Consider the following 17,010-nt stretch of genomic DNA (forward strand, 5'->3'; position numbering starts at 1 on the left):
TCAGGACTCTTGCCCAACTCAAGGCTGACAAGAGGAGCTGGCACACAGCCATCACAAAGTGCCCATGTTCTTTCCTCACATACCCAGGTACTTTCGCGCAGCACAATAACGCACACGAGTATGATATCCATCCTCTCATGCAGTTATCTGTGCAGCATAAAGTAAGGACAATGCCCGTTAACAAAAGATACAAGAGAGGATAACCACTAAGATAAAAAAGATCTGCATTTATTAATGTCACAATATAAAGGAAATGATAAACCCCTGCAAGCCGAATTTCTAATGTGGATTAATCTTGCTGGGCGTAGCTGCGCCAGCGCTGGCTGCCTCTCCGTCTCAGTCCTAGTCTCCTTTCCATTGGTCAGGACAAGCCTTTTCCCAAATCACAACAGCTGGCAGGAGCAATCCTCCACCTCCTCTTTCTCGCTACAACTTTCCCTTAGAGCATGATGACTTTTAAATCCTTTCAGGCTCAAAGCCCAGTAAGCAGTAAAGCCCAGCACAAAGTGATATTTATTTCTCATAACTATTTTTTTTTTATATATAAGAATCCAATAGAAAAATAACCTCATCAGTATTTGTCATAGCCAGAGGTGGATTTGAAGCTCTTATGAAGTGAATATGCTGCCCACAGTGGTGCTTGGTGCAGCAGGCCTGCTTCATAACAGAGTTAAAGTCTGCCCTAAGCCAAAGCTCCTATCTTCCTTCTGCTGTAGTAAGGAGTGACTTAAAATCTTTTGAGGAGCTGGAAACTTTGGTACGGACAAAGAACTCAAATGAACAGCCACAATGGCTGCAGAGTGATTTCCTCAATTAGAAAGTTGGCTGCGTTCGTGAGGAGGAAGAAAACAATGCTACAGAGAGCCAAGGCAAAGAGCAAGTAAAAACTGTAGCACATGCAGCTCTGGAGGAAACAGAAACCAGCTCTATCGGCCCCCCAGATCCTCCAAAACCACTTGTAATTATTAGGCTGAAAATCAAGCATGGTCCTGCTGCTGAATCAGAGCAGTACAAGCTTGTGAATATGACTCGGCCTTAATTAATTCATTGTGACAAGGCTCAAAACACTCCCCAGGCAATCTAAGACACCGTAAAAAAAATCAAGGAACTGACAGTTTTTGACCTCAACATGCCAAATACAGAACTGCTGTCTAGCTTTGACAAGCTGTCACTCTGTCCCCCAGACATCCCTACCACAGCTAAGCATTTCACGTCACGGGCTGCAACCACCCAACGTGGTCCACGAGACTCCTGGCAATTTCTCAGAGCATCAGTCAACATAGTTACCACAGCGTCTGAGAAGCCCCGTCAGTCCAGCAGCAGTGGGGCTCTTCTCAGCCCTCTGCCCTGCTCTGGAGCTTGGCAATGGGTAAGGGGAGAGTACAAAGGCACCCAGAGCCGTGTGGCCAACTGCAAAGAAGCTTGAGAAACCCACATCCCACTGCTCAATGCTGGCCAGGTTTGCCTGACTGTCCTCGTGGAGAACTAGTGAGCTGTGTAGCGAATGGAAAACACTAACCAGGAAGGTTGCGTGCTTTTTTAAACAGAGGAACAGATCCCGGCCTGAAAGCACAATAATCTCTCTAAGAAGAGACATTTCAGACTGGGCACATCTCTCAAGCCAGTGCAGGGTATGTCCTGACAGAGGTGGGTAACTGTACAGAAAAGTGTAGAAGACCACAGGTGGAGACACTGCAGCTTTCCCCTGTGCTGGCCGCGTGCGGGTCTGTCAGTCCAACCAGCACCTGACACCTGCGATCAGAAAGAAGCTGATACCTGTCGTGCTGAGATGATCGAGCATCCCGTTACGGAAATTCAAACGGTCAGTGCCAAAACAGCACTCCTGAGGGAGAGGCAGCTGCGCCGTGCATCTGGGGAGACTGGGAAGGCAAAACGAGAAAACACTTCTTGGCTGCAGCGGAAAACCAACATACTGATGCCTCTCCTAAGCACAAGGCTCTGGCCAAGGAGAAACACGGGTCGTGGACCACTTCCAAGGGTGCACTTGAGATGCTCTTACTGTAATTGAACATGAAGCTGTGGCCTCCCAGGGCTGCGCACACTCCTCGCCGTGGCAGGCTGCCACCCTGTGTGACAGAGCATGGGGTGTTTTGTGTTTTTCTGCTTCAAACCAGCCACCAGAATGAAATGAAACACGGGTGTCCGACATGAGGGAGGCTGAGGAGCAGGCGGTCTGCAGACAGTGACGGGAGAGCGATGGCAGCAGGAAGGCTGAGTTTTCGGAGTGTGTCTCCAAAAAGAAAATCTCAGAGGATAGCCTCGCGATACTCTTCCAGGCAGGAGATGAAAAAGATTCATCCCAAATTGGAGGAAGAGGTGCAGCTCCTCAGAGGGTCTCTGCCCCAAACACCTCTGCAGCAGGAATATGGCCATCGGCCCAGGAGACCTGCAAAATCACCTTACAGCTGACACTCAGGAGCTCTGTGCAGCTTGATACAAAGCAGCAAAGCACAGGTTACACACTCTGTTTATGAGAAAATTAATTTAAAATGATGTGGCGTGAAATCTTGGATCTAAGAGTCAGGGTTTTTTTTTAAAAAAAAAATTTAACTTGCTATTTTGCCAAATTCAGATTGAAAATCATTGCTCAGACCCCAAGGGCTCACGACCCACTTACCAAACACGGCACTGCTGTATTTGGGTGGATTTGAGGCAGGGTATTTCTAACACCATGAAGGGTAGAAGCCAGAGGCAAACAAACAAAGCACGTAACTAAGCCAACTTGAGAGGAGTGTACAAAAGATTCAAAACACAAACATTTTGTGAATGTTACCAGCAGCATTGTTCCAATCATGGAATACTTTCCTAGAAACTGGCTACCTTTAGGGCACCATCTGTCCCACTGCAGTATTTTGGTTGGCTTACTGTTGCTGATTCTGGTATTTTCCCCTTTCTTCTGCTCTCCTACTTTCTTCCTTCCTCTCCCACTTCTCCAGATGTGTTTGCACGGAAGGAAAGCAGCTCCCTTTGACTCTGCGGGGCAGTTTCCAGCCTTGCCTACACTCAGCAGCGCTTGCAGCCTGGCTGCTGCCTGGGCTGTCCGGCATGTCTTAGTATGTATTTCTTGTTCAGTACTGCGGTGCTTTGGCTATGTGCCTTATGAACGGATTAAACAAACAAATAGGTAAGAGGCATATTAACTCAGCATGCCTAATAACTTCCCAGAGTGGGAATAAAGGAAATTGGAGATTCCCCAGGAAACTGTCTCGGTACGCAGAGCACGGCCAGATTCTCCCCGTCACAGGGGGCATCACAAGAGGAATCACGTACTCTTGGCACCCGGTGCAGGCAATCCACGACCGAACCATAAGACCACCAAAAACAAGACAGGAATTGCATTGCAAACTGCTTATCTTCTTTGGTCCAGCTGCTGTTCTGGAGCCTGAGGGCTCTGGGAGGAGTGCGAGAGGTTTTTCGGAAGGAGTTAAAGCAGCACTCTTCCTTACTGGCATCGGACGCCTCTTCCTTCCTGGAGCAGAAGCAACTTGCTGTCCCCCTGGGAGAATGGTGGAGCATCTCCTTTAGTTCTCACTAAGTGCTCTGCAACTTCCCATACCGTAAACCGGTTGCGTAACACAAATCTGCACTGAGCAAACCCTCTCGAGCACTGAGCCTTGTAGGAGCCAATGTTGTTTCTCCCAATCCTTCTGCGAGATCTGCTTTCCATATGTCTCTGCCGATGTGCCTGCCTTCTTCACAACTGTGAAAGGCCAGTCTCCCTCTCCGCTGATCCCATCCCTCTCCCTGCCTCAGCCCGCCTGCACACAAATGCACATGGGTGGGTACCAAATGGTCAGGTTCGCTTTTCTCAGCACCACTCTCCTCTCTAATGCACCACTAAGGACATAACACCGTAGCTACGCGTTGTCTCCAACCTCTGCTCGAACAGTCCCACAGCTGTACTGAAGAGAGAAGCCACAGTAGGATGGGACTTCCCTTTGCACTTCCCAGGACAAAGCTCATCTGCTACCATGAAACAACTACCGAGAGAGAGAAAAAACTCAGTTTCAGAACTAAGCACAAGTTACAAAAGCCGTATTTACTACCAGCTTCCCAAACTCCCTCCTCCTTATGTGCCACCTTAAAAGAACAATCAGTTGAATGGATCTGCTCTGGATTTCTCTTACAAACCTCTCACAGCTGCAAGTCCTTTACAAGGTGATTTTTAGTTAGCAAAGCACCTGTTTTTCACCCGAAGCACTACCTTCCCTCTGATGAATACCTCTGCTTACAGTCTGGAACTCTGTAATAATGACCCATGACTAAATTCATCACCTCCACACACTCTTGCCGTGTTAATACTGCACAACTGCCATTTCTCTTTCTCCTCCTCAACTGCTGCCATGACTCTCATCGCTATTAGCTTTCACAAGTGACCTGCTTGGGTTTATTGTAGCCCATAGTGTCACTAATCTTAAAACTATCCCAAAATATAAGCAGATAGATACGCCAGTTCTGATGTCTTCTGCCATTTCTGAGGATCTTCTCTGAGCCCTCTGCCCTTCCTGCGGGACCCCATCCCTCCTTCTCCAAGGAAGAGCCACTGATTCCTGCTCACTATTCATGCTTTTGTGGTGGAGCAGCCCAACAAGCTCCTTCTGTACCTCATGCTCTGCAGGTCTTGCAAATCCAGCTCACAGCATGTCCCGTCCCCTCGCCCGGGGTCCCTTTCTCCAGGGCAGCCGGGGACTCTCCCACGACTTCCCGCTCGCTTCCAGCTAGAAGTCCTCTCCTGCTTCCTTCTCAGAAATGCAAAAGCTTCAGGTTTTTTTCCCTTTCTGCCTTAATCACCTCTAACTCTGAACCACTTTTTCTGCTTCAGGAGACCTGGATGTTCTTTCCAGCCACCTTCCAGCTCTCTGTACACTTTCAGATTTCCACACTAATGCTCCGGACTTCACATAATTCAATCAAGTTTAAAGTCTCCATTTTTGCTCTTTACACAGCTGCCACTCAACTGTGCCTGGTGAAGCATGTATGGTAACCCAGCCATTTATAGCAGTCAGAAAGCCACCACAGTTTATCAATTATTTTTGTACAGCACCCTCTCTAGAGCAGAGCACAGTGGGTCCATAACTATTGAATCGTTTTCATTGTCTGAGCTGTTTTTCTCTTGAGAGCATCACAGTGAGCTCATTAATAGGAGCAGAGGCCAGCCTGACACATCACAGTTTTAGGCTGAGTAAACCAAAAATGTGGTAAGTCGCCTAATCAGAACAAGAACAGGGATATTATGATTTCACGTACAACTGAAATATCAGAAATGTAGAAAATAAACACATTCAACCATACGCTCAACTAAACCCCTTTTAAATGGCAAACACCCAAACCGGAACAATAGTTCTTAGCACACAGCCAGTACTCCACCTCCAAGTCAGGCTGACCATGCAAAAATAACCGAACGCTAAATAGTCAACATCAGTGCTGGTCGGTGCTATATTTAAAAGCAAATCTAAGCTTTAATAATTCAACAGAATTTAATTTGCTGGTAGTCAGAAAGGTGGAATTTTTTTTTTTTCCAAAGCATGACGTGGATGGATATCCTATCTCTGTAAGGTACACCCCAATTTGTAGCAAGTGCTGGGCATGGGGCCAAACACACACACACAGACAAAGCCTCAGCATTCTCTGGATCAGGCCCACAAGCTGCAGAAACTGAGATCAAGCAAGAAATCCTCTAACAGATTTAATGTGCAACATTTGAAACCGAGCAACATTACCGATATTTATTTCGCCCGTAAGCCATCTATTAGAATTTTGTTTCGGAAATTTTCAATTGCAAACTTGCAAGTGTTTGGCGGAATTCCTTTTTATGTCTTGCTTCAGACTGTTAATAACAGCTCCAGTGCTAATGACCTAACTCCTCAATGTACAGAGGAAAAACAGTACTTCATGAAATATTGATACACACTTGGAAATTTGACAATTATCTCCAGTGCTCCTTGGTAAAATCTGAAAGCAAATAAATAGCAAACATTTCCTGTACTCATTAAAATACTGAAAAACAGAGAAAGAAACCTACTCATTATCCATTTGACAAATATAACCTATTATTTTTAATAATGCACAGGCATTCGATGCATGAAATTTACAGCTTCTTTTGCTTAAAGAAACCATTGGTTTTGTAGATCTAATTTTAAGAAATGCAATAAAAGTTAAGTTATGCAGAGCTGGTTGCTTTTGCAGGAGAGAGTAAAATCCTTCTATTGAAATCAATGGCAAAACTTCCATTTTTTAGATGGAAGCACAACTTCCCTCACTGTCCTATTTTGGAAGCTGCTTGTCCAGAAAGAAAGTCTCCAAAAATTAGAAATATTAATTTTGTTGGCCTTTCTCATGCAAGCTTGAGGAACCAAAAACTGGAGTAAAAAAGAGCTGATGAGCCATAGCGTGGGGCTGCTAGTCCACAAGGTATATCTCTGTATCTTGCTTATCACACGCCAGCGAGATGATACTCAGGCTCATGCCCTGGTCAGAGCATGGCACAGGAGATGCCACACTGGTGCTCAGCAGCCTGTGCTTTTAGGATGATTGGTAAGTCCAGAGAACACCTTCCCCTGCTGATTAAATATGAACCATAAGGGGAAAACATTCAACGCAGAGCATGACAGGTTGCTTGGCATTGCATTACAGTGCAATCATCGGCGTTATTACAGTAATTCTGGTTTCTGGACCTTTTAGCCCTGACTGCAGATAAAACAGAACCACAACCGCTGCAAACAAGAATGAAATGGTAATTTAAGATTCTTAAGCCGACTGTTTCGGCTGGTAAGATAACAACTTCCCTTCTTTATGCAAGTCCACTCACCACGAGCAAGAATTCAAAGACAGGGAAAGCTTGAATCACAACTGCTGGCTACATTTGGGCTTTCCTGGTTACTTCAGTGTCCCAACAGGATGCTCCAGATACCGATAAGCTCTCTGCTGTCCACACTGAAGACTCTCTTTTGTCTTTCATAATACATACTAATCAAGATTCCTTTCACTGACAAAGCAAAATACAGGCACTTGCATGAACTACTGCACTTTTTGAACATTCATTTAAAACTTTATAATAAAGCATTCAAAGAAAGGCAGAGAACACAACAAATGCCTGCGTAAGGCATTTCCATTCCTGAGTTTTTTCAATCTGTGGCTAACAGTGGGAGACTCCAATAAGAGACTGGACCATCATAAGAAAAGGCTGATAATCTGTAGGGTCAGTAAAGGAGCATGTAGGAGGTGGCTTGAAACCGCTCAGGGATTTGCAGTGTTAGAATGAGCATCAGGAAACATGCCAGGGTTAAGAAGACCAGCAAGGAAATCAAGAGGGCATCTCCAGGTTCTTGCATCCCACCTCCCTATGACTCCCGACGTGCTCCTTGGCATGGAGGCAACCCACCCGGAGATAGCACCTTCACGCCTGGAAAATACACGCCATATGTTTCAATGGGGCCTCAGCTTTGATACTCTTTTTCTGACTTTTTTCACTGAAAATATATCCTAAATTATTACTTATTGTTGTGTTTGCTGTCTAAGCAAAGTCCCGTCTGCTTATTTGCTTGCCAAGTCAGTACGACAACCTAGGAAATAATAAATCGCTTGATAACCAAAACAAGTCACTTCTGGCAAAAAATGAAGAATCTGCAGAAGTACTAATCCAAATGGATAATGACTGATACACTGATTACATTTTTGAGAGTTTTTCTCCCCATTTTCATGTGTATATGGATCTGCATACATAAATAAAACATGAGAGTGCTACCTTGGCTGTTCATATCAGTATTTACCAAAGATCTCCACTGGCTCCAACCATTCAGGTAAGCCCTGCTGGTTTCTTTCTTACAGTGACAACCTGCTTATCTCTCGGATTACAGAGCCTAAACCACTCTCCTCCCGGGGACTGTAACGCTTCTGGGAACTGTAGGAAGAGTACTGTACTCTTGCTTTTCTCCCAGCCCCTGCCTCTGCTTCCATGTGAAAGACGTGGCGAGAGGCCATTTCCCTTGGCCAGCCTACCCTTGGTGGTTGAGATGCGCCCCCAGGGCCTGGGGTGCTCCCAGGAGGGAATGCCACAGGAGGGAAGGGACCACAAGTCTCCACCCCTGACCCCACTGCTGGTAGCGATGGCATCGGCTGTTCAAACGCAGAGCACGATGCATCTGGCAGTGGGGTCTGCAGACACTCCTTGCAAACAAAAAAAATGAAATTTATGCCTGGCAAATGAGGTTAGGTCAAGGTCCTCCAAACTACCTGAGACTTGGAGCCATCACCTTGGGGAACTGAACTGCAGCAAGGATGCTGTGTCACATGGAAAGGGGCACAGGCAGGGCTAGGGCTGTGCTACGCTGTGCCATGGGACCCATAGTTAAGCTGATTGTTGGCCTTGACACTCTTTGCACTGGGGGAGTGAGCAGAGGAAGGAAAGCTGGGCACTAATCCGCTCCACCTGCTCCGAAGCAGCTAACTGGATTACCAGTGCAGAAGGCAAAGCCCCTGGACAGGGTTCTGGTGGTCATGCCAGCCAGGCACAGGCACCCAGAAACCTCCTATTTTGCTAAACAAAGCTGCTCTAGTGCAGAGGGCGAGGGTCCTGCCACGCTGCCTAACACACCTCTGCCCAAACCCTTCCTCAGGACCCACCCGGCTGTGCTGAGGCAGGGCATGGCTGCCCAGCACCTCCCCACTTGAGAGGCAGAACTAAATGTTGGAAAAACAACACACGTCAATCCCACCCCGAGAAGTAACATTTCGTCTTTAACAAAACACTAGAAACAGCAGACAGAAGAGATTAAAAATTATCTTTCTTTGTCGAAAGCCAGTGGAATGCTGTTAATGTCGGGTTTTATTTAGGTGCAAAAGTCAAAAGCTCGTCTGCCAGTTGCTATATATAAACCTTATTAATATATGTCCTACGTCTGCAACATTTATTCTACATCAGTGACTTAATGATGTTGGTCTTCTGCTTTTTAAGGATTCAGCTCAGCACCTACTTCGCTTTTAAAAATAACAGACAATTCAGTTGTGCAGCATTTTCATTAAACTGGTCTGCAGTGGAACACTATGAGAAAGACAAGGAGAAGAAATATAAAAAATGTTTAATACAATAATGATCAGAAACCTTTAAAATTTTTTCCCTCTGTGAACACTAAGTTTGTAGCTATGGAAACTACTTATGAGAAAGCTAAAAAAAATGTCAGCAAATATAGTCAGAGAATGATCTGGATATATGAAAGTCCTAACAATGATAGAGAACTACAGACACAGGGTAAAAGGAAAGTGTAAATTGAAGACGACACCACTTGTGCATCTGACAACATGTTCTCCTCCGACAGGCCAAATTCATTTTTATTGCCATGGCACTAAAGTCAATGAATTGCAACTGGAATGAGTTTGACACTTTATATTGCTTTTGATAAAACCATTATAAAAAGCGTATTTCAACCTTTAAAAACGTATTTTAAAAGCGTATTCTCTGCAATCAGTGAATCGTGTGTGCATATTGGCCAAGATAGTCAATATTTTATCAAGGTAGTTTTCAGCACATCTCTCACACGCTCTGTTCTTCAGCTGTTTACCCTACTAATGGGAGCAGTTCTGATGACTTCAAGTTTAAGATCCACACACAATACATATCTGCGCACTCATCTGCCCAGCTGGGGTTGGCGAGTGTCCTTGTGAGCCTTTCAAGGGCTTTCCCAAACTCACTGCAAGTATTTCCAGCTAGTACCCTCATCATTTTGCATATTAATGTCTTGCAAACGAAGCTGTGATCATCAGGACAGCAGACACTAGCAAGAGACGTCCACTTATTTCAATCACGTATTTTTGTATGGAAGTTACAATTCCAGTTAGAATCATCAGGCTGTGGTTTTGCCAGGGAATGCAGCACAGACTCACTTTACCTGGAGTAGCACACTAGCTGGGAATGGCTCCAAGGACTTGCTATGGTCTGTCAGGTCAATGTGCAAATTAAATCAGATTTATTCAGCACACGGAGCTTCCTTTGGTGCCGTTTCAGTCTGGGTTGTTAATTGAGCTGCCTTACATGTATACATTGTGATTACATGCTACAGAAAACATAGTGAAGAAAAACTGAAGTTGATTTTCAAGCTGTCCGCTATATGGTACATTAGGCAAAGAATAAACCAACATCAACAATGCTCATGAAATTTATATTGTATATAAAATACCACCGGTAAACTCTCTCTGCCCATAGAAAGCTATGACAATTTTAACACGGTACTCTTAAAAGAATGGGCAAATGTTGCTCTTTTAACTGCACTTGATGGGCTCTTTTAACCATCCTTGAACAACCATCAAGGCTCTTGCTCCTGACTACACCCTCTCCTCTTTGGGGGTTGCCCACTTGAAGAGCTTCAGCCTGCAACTGATGCGCAGTTGACAGAATTTTTATCTGTCACAGGGTGGAAAAGACCAATAAAAAGAATCACAATCAAGTGTTAAACAGTATAAGCAGAGCTGAGCTAATCACAGTGAGAGGTATTTCTAGCTGGGCTCTAAGCTGATAACAGAGAAGATGAGTCCCCTTCACACTGGAGAGCACTACTTGTCCAAGGAAGGCAGCTACGCTCAGCCTGGCTTTCCCTGCTCAGGAAAAGGTCAGGCTTTTAACCAAATCCTACAGTCAAGTAATTTTGCTCCTCCCTCCTTACAATATCTACCTGACCTGTACAGGACAGCCCCGTTCCTCATCCCTGTGGGAAGCATCTCCCCCTCTGTGATCATTTGCTTTTACATCTTCATATGTAAACTAAAGTTTGAAAAAACATCCAAGACACATATTTTCAATGAATCACCACTCCTCACTGGAGCTCCCTAAGTCCATCATCAGAAACAGAAATCGGGACCAACCCCTCGTTTTGGAAAAGTCTAGGCTAGCTACCAAATTCTTATCAGCCACCTGCTTTAAGACTGAAACATTGGATAAAACCTATAAATCAAGTAGTCTAATAAAAATACTAGCAAACATAATAGTTTGAAGACACAACATTTTGGAGGTGTAGCATCAGTCATCTGATCAGTGACTGTTAGAGGCGGTTTGCCCTTGCCAGCTTTGCTGACCTACACTACTTATTTCCCAGCATCACCACCCACTTCATCACGAGGCTGGCCGCAAACCCGCCCCGCCAGCAGACCGCCACCCGACACAGTTTTGTTGCTCAGACTTTGCAGGGTTTCTTTTTCCTGCTTGCCACTGAGGTGACTCGGTGCGTTCACTACCTGTGACATTACGGATGGCGAGGCTGCAGGAGCAGCGGGCTTGCAGCACGTTTCTCCCCAGGGAAGCTATTTCTGACAGCTTCACACAGAAGGTCTCGGTGATGCAGAGAGCAGCAGCTTTGCCAGAGCTGTGGTTGGGGAGTTCCCAGGATGGGAAGCCGTCTCGGCTCCGGAAATATCGCTCTCAGCTCCTATGCCCCACTCACTCTGCTGCCACAGCAGCGGGTTTAGGGTGCTCATTCACTACCTTTTTGTCATATAACTCCACAATTCCCAGAAAGGACGATTTATCTGACTTCTTAATAATTATTTTATGAAACGCAAAGAAACTGCAGCACTAAATCTCGTTGCTGATTTTCCCTTATCTAACTGTACTGAAGCGAGGGGCCCGTAAGCATGTGGCATGTGCCTGTATCCCTGTCCAGGACACCGTCTCTACCATCGGAAACACTGGGCAGGATGAGATGCCTTCTTCCTGCAAACCCTCTGCCCAAACTCCAGTAAACAGTAGCTATGCAGAATCTGCATGGAGCGTCAAAGCTCACCACCAAATCACAAATCAGGTATCTAGAAACAACTCACTGTAAAAAGACTACAATACACAGTCCAACAAGACTTCAAAAATAACCAGAATGATCTATTTGAAACCCCTATCCATACAACAAGCTTCAAAACATCACTGGACTACAACACACATTTTATAACCCTCCGCTGACTCAGACGACATTAACCTATACTGACAGAAAATATTTGCAGCCATTTAGAGACAGAGTTTAATAATGAATTTGCTTTCACCTTGCAGCCAAAGCTACAGTCAGGAAAAGGCTCATCACTCCTAAAAATGCTGGCAAATACAATTTTTCTGGATTTAGTCAAGTTTCTGTCATCCGCTCAATGTTTTAAAAACATCTTAACGTATTTGTAATATTCACTTATCACCTCACGTGTAAGTGTGAACACTCCTTAGCAATGGTGTTCCTTAAAGAGTAATTCCTCAGCACAGCTCAAACATCTACAAACCGCCACGCCTTCCATTTTTAATCCATATCCTTCCATTTGCCATGTGTCTTACCTTGGCTTCTACTTTTAAAATATAGTTTAACAGGAAGAAAACCTCTCAGGCTATTTGGAAAATAAAAAGGGGAAATAAATAAAAATGAAGACAATTTTACAGGTCCTACTTCAGCTAAACCTTTCAGGGACTTCAATGAGAAGATAATCTTTCTGTGATTATGGCCAAACCCTCTCGTTGCTTAGCAACACATAATTAAGGAATATGTTTTCAGATCCGCTTTGCAAACTGGCCATTATCAGATGAAATTACTGGAGCAACAAATGTCATCCTCATGCAAATGAGTTGGTCGTAGGCAAAAAAAAAAGGGGGTTGAGTAGCGAGAAAGAGCTCAGCAGCACAGAAACGCTGCTGGCTTCCTCTTGTTGCGCACGGGTAATTCTTTTAAAGGGAAGGGATAATATCTAGATTTTTAGAGAATAGGGTTTTCAATTTATATATGAGACACACAGAAGAAGAGGTCTGTTTCTCGTAGTGGAGACTGCTCCCAATGCATGGCTCCAGCGGTCCCTCACACCAGGGCTTTCACTGCATCGGTACCGACGGGCTCAATCCAACGTACCACAAACAAATGAACATATTTGTGTTCCCTGCACTATGTCAGTTTGGGGTTTTTTTGGGGGCTTTGGGAAACTGTTTATTTAAAAATACTGCCTGGATGTACTACTTTTGTGTCTGATCCATGTCAGCACAGAACGTGTTGCCTAATATTTAAGGATTTTTTAGAAATCAATACATTACACCAGCTACATAAAGGATGCATAAGCATGAAAGAAACAGCATCTACTTCCTAGCTGTGTAATTATGGTACGCCAGGGAAAGGGGTGCGCCAAGTGTCTGCATTTTGACAACTTTATCATTTCCACTCACAAAATCATTCTTTATTTAGATTCCTGTAGAATGGCATCACCAGTTTGGCACCGTCTCTATGCCTATAAATGGTATCCTTTTATTAAAGCTTTGTATACGCTGGTACAGCACATTGTTCGAGACTTGTTTGCATGGGAGTTCAGCTGAACTGCACAGGGACAAAATTCCCTGCTTGTGGAGTCTACCAGGAAAAAAACATTTCAAGTTACTTCTTTCCCCATTTTTCAAACAAGCCAAGCCACAAATGAATGGATTTGCCACATTTCCTCGTACTTAGCAGTGTGGTTTTGGGGGTTTGTTTCTGTCAGGCTCCGAGCGTTATCATCAATGTACATCTCCAAAGTGGAGGAGTGGAGCCTGCTCAGCTTATCCAGCTTTACATCTGAGCAGCCAAGGGCCTGAGCACTTCTAGAAGGGGAAGGGAAGACAAGGAGCCACCATTCATTTTTATTGTTCTAGTGCTTAATGACAGGCTTTTAGTTTTAAGCACAGACCTATTACTTTAACAGCTATATCACTTCACTTAAAAGCATCTCTAGAAGGAGATCAAGGGTTTTATTTTGTATGCCTGATAAAACAGCAAATTAATAATAAGAAGAAAAGACTTAGGTAATGGCCAAAGGTAAGTCGATTCTGAAATAACACCATTAGCTATCTGACGAATTTAGTCAAAACAATGCTAACCATTTCCTCCGAGAAACACATTTGTGCCTGATAACAGCGGTAAAAAGTCAATCTGCAGCAAACCCTGTAGTCCTAATTGCTCACCCAGCACAGTATCTAATCTCCCATTCTCTACAAACAACAGGAATGGCAAAATTAACCCTGGAAGCATTATCTGAGCCACTGCTCACTTTTAACTGAAGTTGTCTAAACAAATAAAATATTTAGAATTTAACGGCAGAGCGACAGTCAGGATCTTTAGATCAGCACAGCCAGCGCAGCCCCGCGAAGAAATCCCATTCACCTCCTTTTCTAAATAGGAAAGTGTCTAATATTTAGGCATGAAACCCCAATATGCTGGACTGTGGTTTTTCAGGGGGTAAAGTAAGCAACAACAAGGCAGTTCTAAACTACCGTATGGGCTAAGACCCTTCGGAAATTACTTGGTTCAGGCGATGCCATGGTGGAGACGATGACGGGGGGCCCTGTGCGCCTGCTGAGCTTCGGGTACGGGGAGAGCTGGGGAGGGAAAGTGGGTCCGGTGGGTGCCAGGCTGCCGTCCCCCGGCGCTCCCGGCCGGCGGAGGAGCTGCGGGCTGCCGTGCGGGCTGGGTGCCGGCGATGCCGCCGCTGCCGTCCGCTCCCTCTTCATCAGCTCCATGGGCACGGTGTAGGTGGTGGGGTAGGCCGTTTTGGGGCTGGCGTGCGGGTTGCCTGTGGTCATGGACATGCCGGCTGGAGCAGAGTAGGCAGAAGCTGGACGCGGGTGCATGTTGCAAGGCAGGGGGGTGTTGTATCCAGAACCTGGGAGGAAGTGCGGCCCCTGAGGAGCCCCCGCAGAGGCAGGGTAGGCGGTGGTCTCCAGGAGGTGCTGGGTCGGGGCGCTGGATGGCCGGCGGTGCATCTCCCCTGCTCTTGGGGAGAGCGGCGGCAGCGGAGGTGGGGGCTGCGGGGCGGCAGGGCCATCTGTGGCGGGCCCTGCACCGAGGGGTGCCCTGTAGTCGCCCGGCAGCTCGCTGCGGTGGCTGAAGCTGTTGGAGCGGGTCCTGGGGCGCAGCGCCCCGCTCCTCCGCTCCTGCCTCTGCAGCTGCATTTCTGCCTTGTAGTTGTGGGCGATGCGAGAGAGCACGCGGGCCTGCCCCAGGTTGGGAGCCACGGACTTGATGTCGTTCTCCTCCATCATGGCCAGCAGATTTGGGGAGTCGAAGCCCTGCTGCAGCAGGGCAGCGAAGGTGCTCTCTGAGACGCCTTCCGCACGCAGCAGAGCCACAAACTCGGGGTCGAAGCTCCTCTTCCCCTCCGGCCCGGGGAAGGCAGTGGGCACTGGCGGGTGGGAAGGCGTCGCCACCGCCGTCTCGTAGCTGTCATAGGGACCCTTGGCACTCTCCCGGCTTGGCCCGTAGCTGCTGCCACCGGCAGGGTCCACCACCAGGCAGGTGGGAGCAGCCTGCCTGCCCCCCGCCGCCTCGGGGGGCCGCTCCGCCCCATCGCCGTAGGCCTGTCTGCCGGGAAAGGTGGGCGGCTCTGCTGCGTACCGTGGGCCGAGGGGCTCTGTGCCATACCGTGCCGGGGTGACATCTCTGCCACGCATCTGCTGCCCCTCCAGGCCCAGCTTGGGGTCCCTGTAGAGGCGGGTGGCCTCCAGCGGCGCGACGGTGGCCGGGCGCCCTGGGGCCTGGTCCCAGGACAGCCGACTGCCAGGCGCCCCGTAGCTTGCCAGTGGCCTGCTCACCATGTGGTCGCGGTAGCAACGGGGGTCCTTAGGCGACCTAGCTGAGAGGGATGGGTCACTGTAGTAATCCTGGGGTGGCAGGGAGCCCCGGCCCGCCATGGCCGCCTGTCGGTCGCAGTAGGCGAAGTCGGGGACGGAGCCCTTCCTGAGGGGCCCTGGGGCGAAGGCGGCATCCTGGTACGGGTACGCCTCTTGCTTCAGCTCCGCACCGCCCTGCAAGATGATATCATTAGCTCGCGGCGGCTCATACCAGCCGCCCTCGCCACTGTAGGTCAGGGAGCTCCTCCGTCCTGGTGGCCTTTGGTACTCGAAGGCGTTCTCGTTCTCCCAGTTGCCTTCATACCAGCCAGCAGCGTCCCAGCTCTGCGAGCGGCCGATGTTGGGGTGCTTGCTGGGGATGGGCATCGCCACGAGGCCGCTTGCTCCTGCTGAAACGGAGAAGAGGAGGCGCCTTCCCTCTCGGCGCTTCTCCGGCGTGCATCAAAACCAGACTGCGCTCTGCCTGAGCCCTCCCGGGACTTCAGAAACCACCGATCGGTGGTTTTGCCTTTCAAAGCATTGCCTGAATTATTAATTCTTTGAAACCTTAGCAGGCAAAGCATGCAGCGGCCGCTGTCGCTCCAGGTTGGCGGAGGGAGAGACCCTTCCCATGCAGTGCAGCTGCAGAAGAGGCAGCCGCGCTCAGCCCAGATGCTTTATCCTCTGCTGCCGGGGCCGGCGTGCGCACATGGACAACTGGCCGAGCAGTGTGTGGGGATTAGGAGCTAAATAAAACCGCTAAAGCCCTCGCTCCATGTGACATCATTTCAACCCGATGAAATCTCCCGCGCCAGCCCAGCCAGCAACCTCAATGCAGTTTCTCCCCAGGGAATGATTTTCTTTTTTTTTTTTTTAATGTTGTTTTTTTAACATGCGTTTCATCCGTTTCAGTTGTCTCCGTCCTGGTTAGGTGAGGGCTCCTGTCCACACCAGCACCCACCAGAAATCGGCAATAAGATAACAAAATGTTCACGTATCCGCTCATCCCCACACATGCGCATGTAAAAATAAAAAAGAAAGCTTCAGTGTCAGCTCAATCTTAATCCACCCTGATGAAATGCTAATCCACTACACAGAGCTAAGGACAAATTAAATGGAAGCAAGCAGGCAGGCCTAAAAAAAGGCCAATGCAAGATACTCAAGAATACAAGAGAGATTAGAAATTAGTTAGGTATCTCTTTAACACTTTATGAATATTGTAATTTGCTTTGGAAATTACATTTTTTGTTGTAGTTTCAAATTAGCCCTACTAACTAGGCTCCAAAAGGATTCTTTACATTATTATCATAATACGCAAATCCTTTCATCATCCCAGGACAGAAAATTGTGGAAGTGTAATCTGAAATGTATAATTTTAAGACCCCAGCCGAGGTCACAGAAAAGGAGGGGAG

General features: G+C 47.1%; 1 protein-coding gene across 6 annotated transcripts in view; it reads right to left on the reverse strand.

The window, feature by feature from the left end:
• Positions 1-17,010, reverse strand: part of CTBP2 (C-terminal binding protein 2) — a 143,621-nt gene that overhangs the window by 31,124 nt on the left and 95,487 nt on the right. Inside the window, exon 1 of one of the 6 annotated variants that reach the window (XM_074831496.1) lies at positions 14,293-16,356. The exons of the other annotated variants lie outside the window; for them this stretch is intronic. Within the exon in view, the coding sequence (XP_074687597.1) occupies positions 14,293-15,985 (1,693 nt within the window). The 5' untranslated portion in view covers positions 15,986-16,356. Of the gene's footprint in view, positions 1-14,292; positions 16,357-17,010 lie in introns of those variants that run through there. 6 annotated transcript variants of the gene reach the window in all.

Source organism: Strix aluco, chromosome 7, assembly GCF_031877795.1.
Source record: "Strix aluco isolate bStrAlu1 chromosome 7, bStrAlu1.hap1, whole genome shotgun sequence".
NCBI lineage: Eukaryota > Metazoa > Chordata > Aves > Strigiformes > Strigidae > Strix > Strix aluco.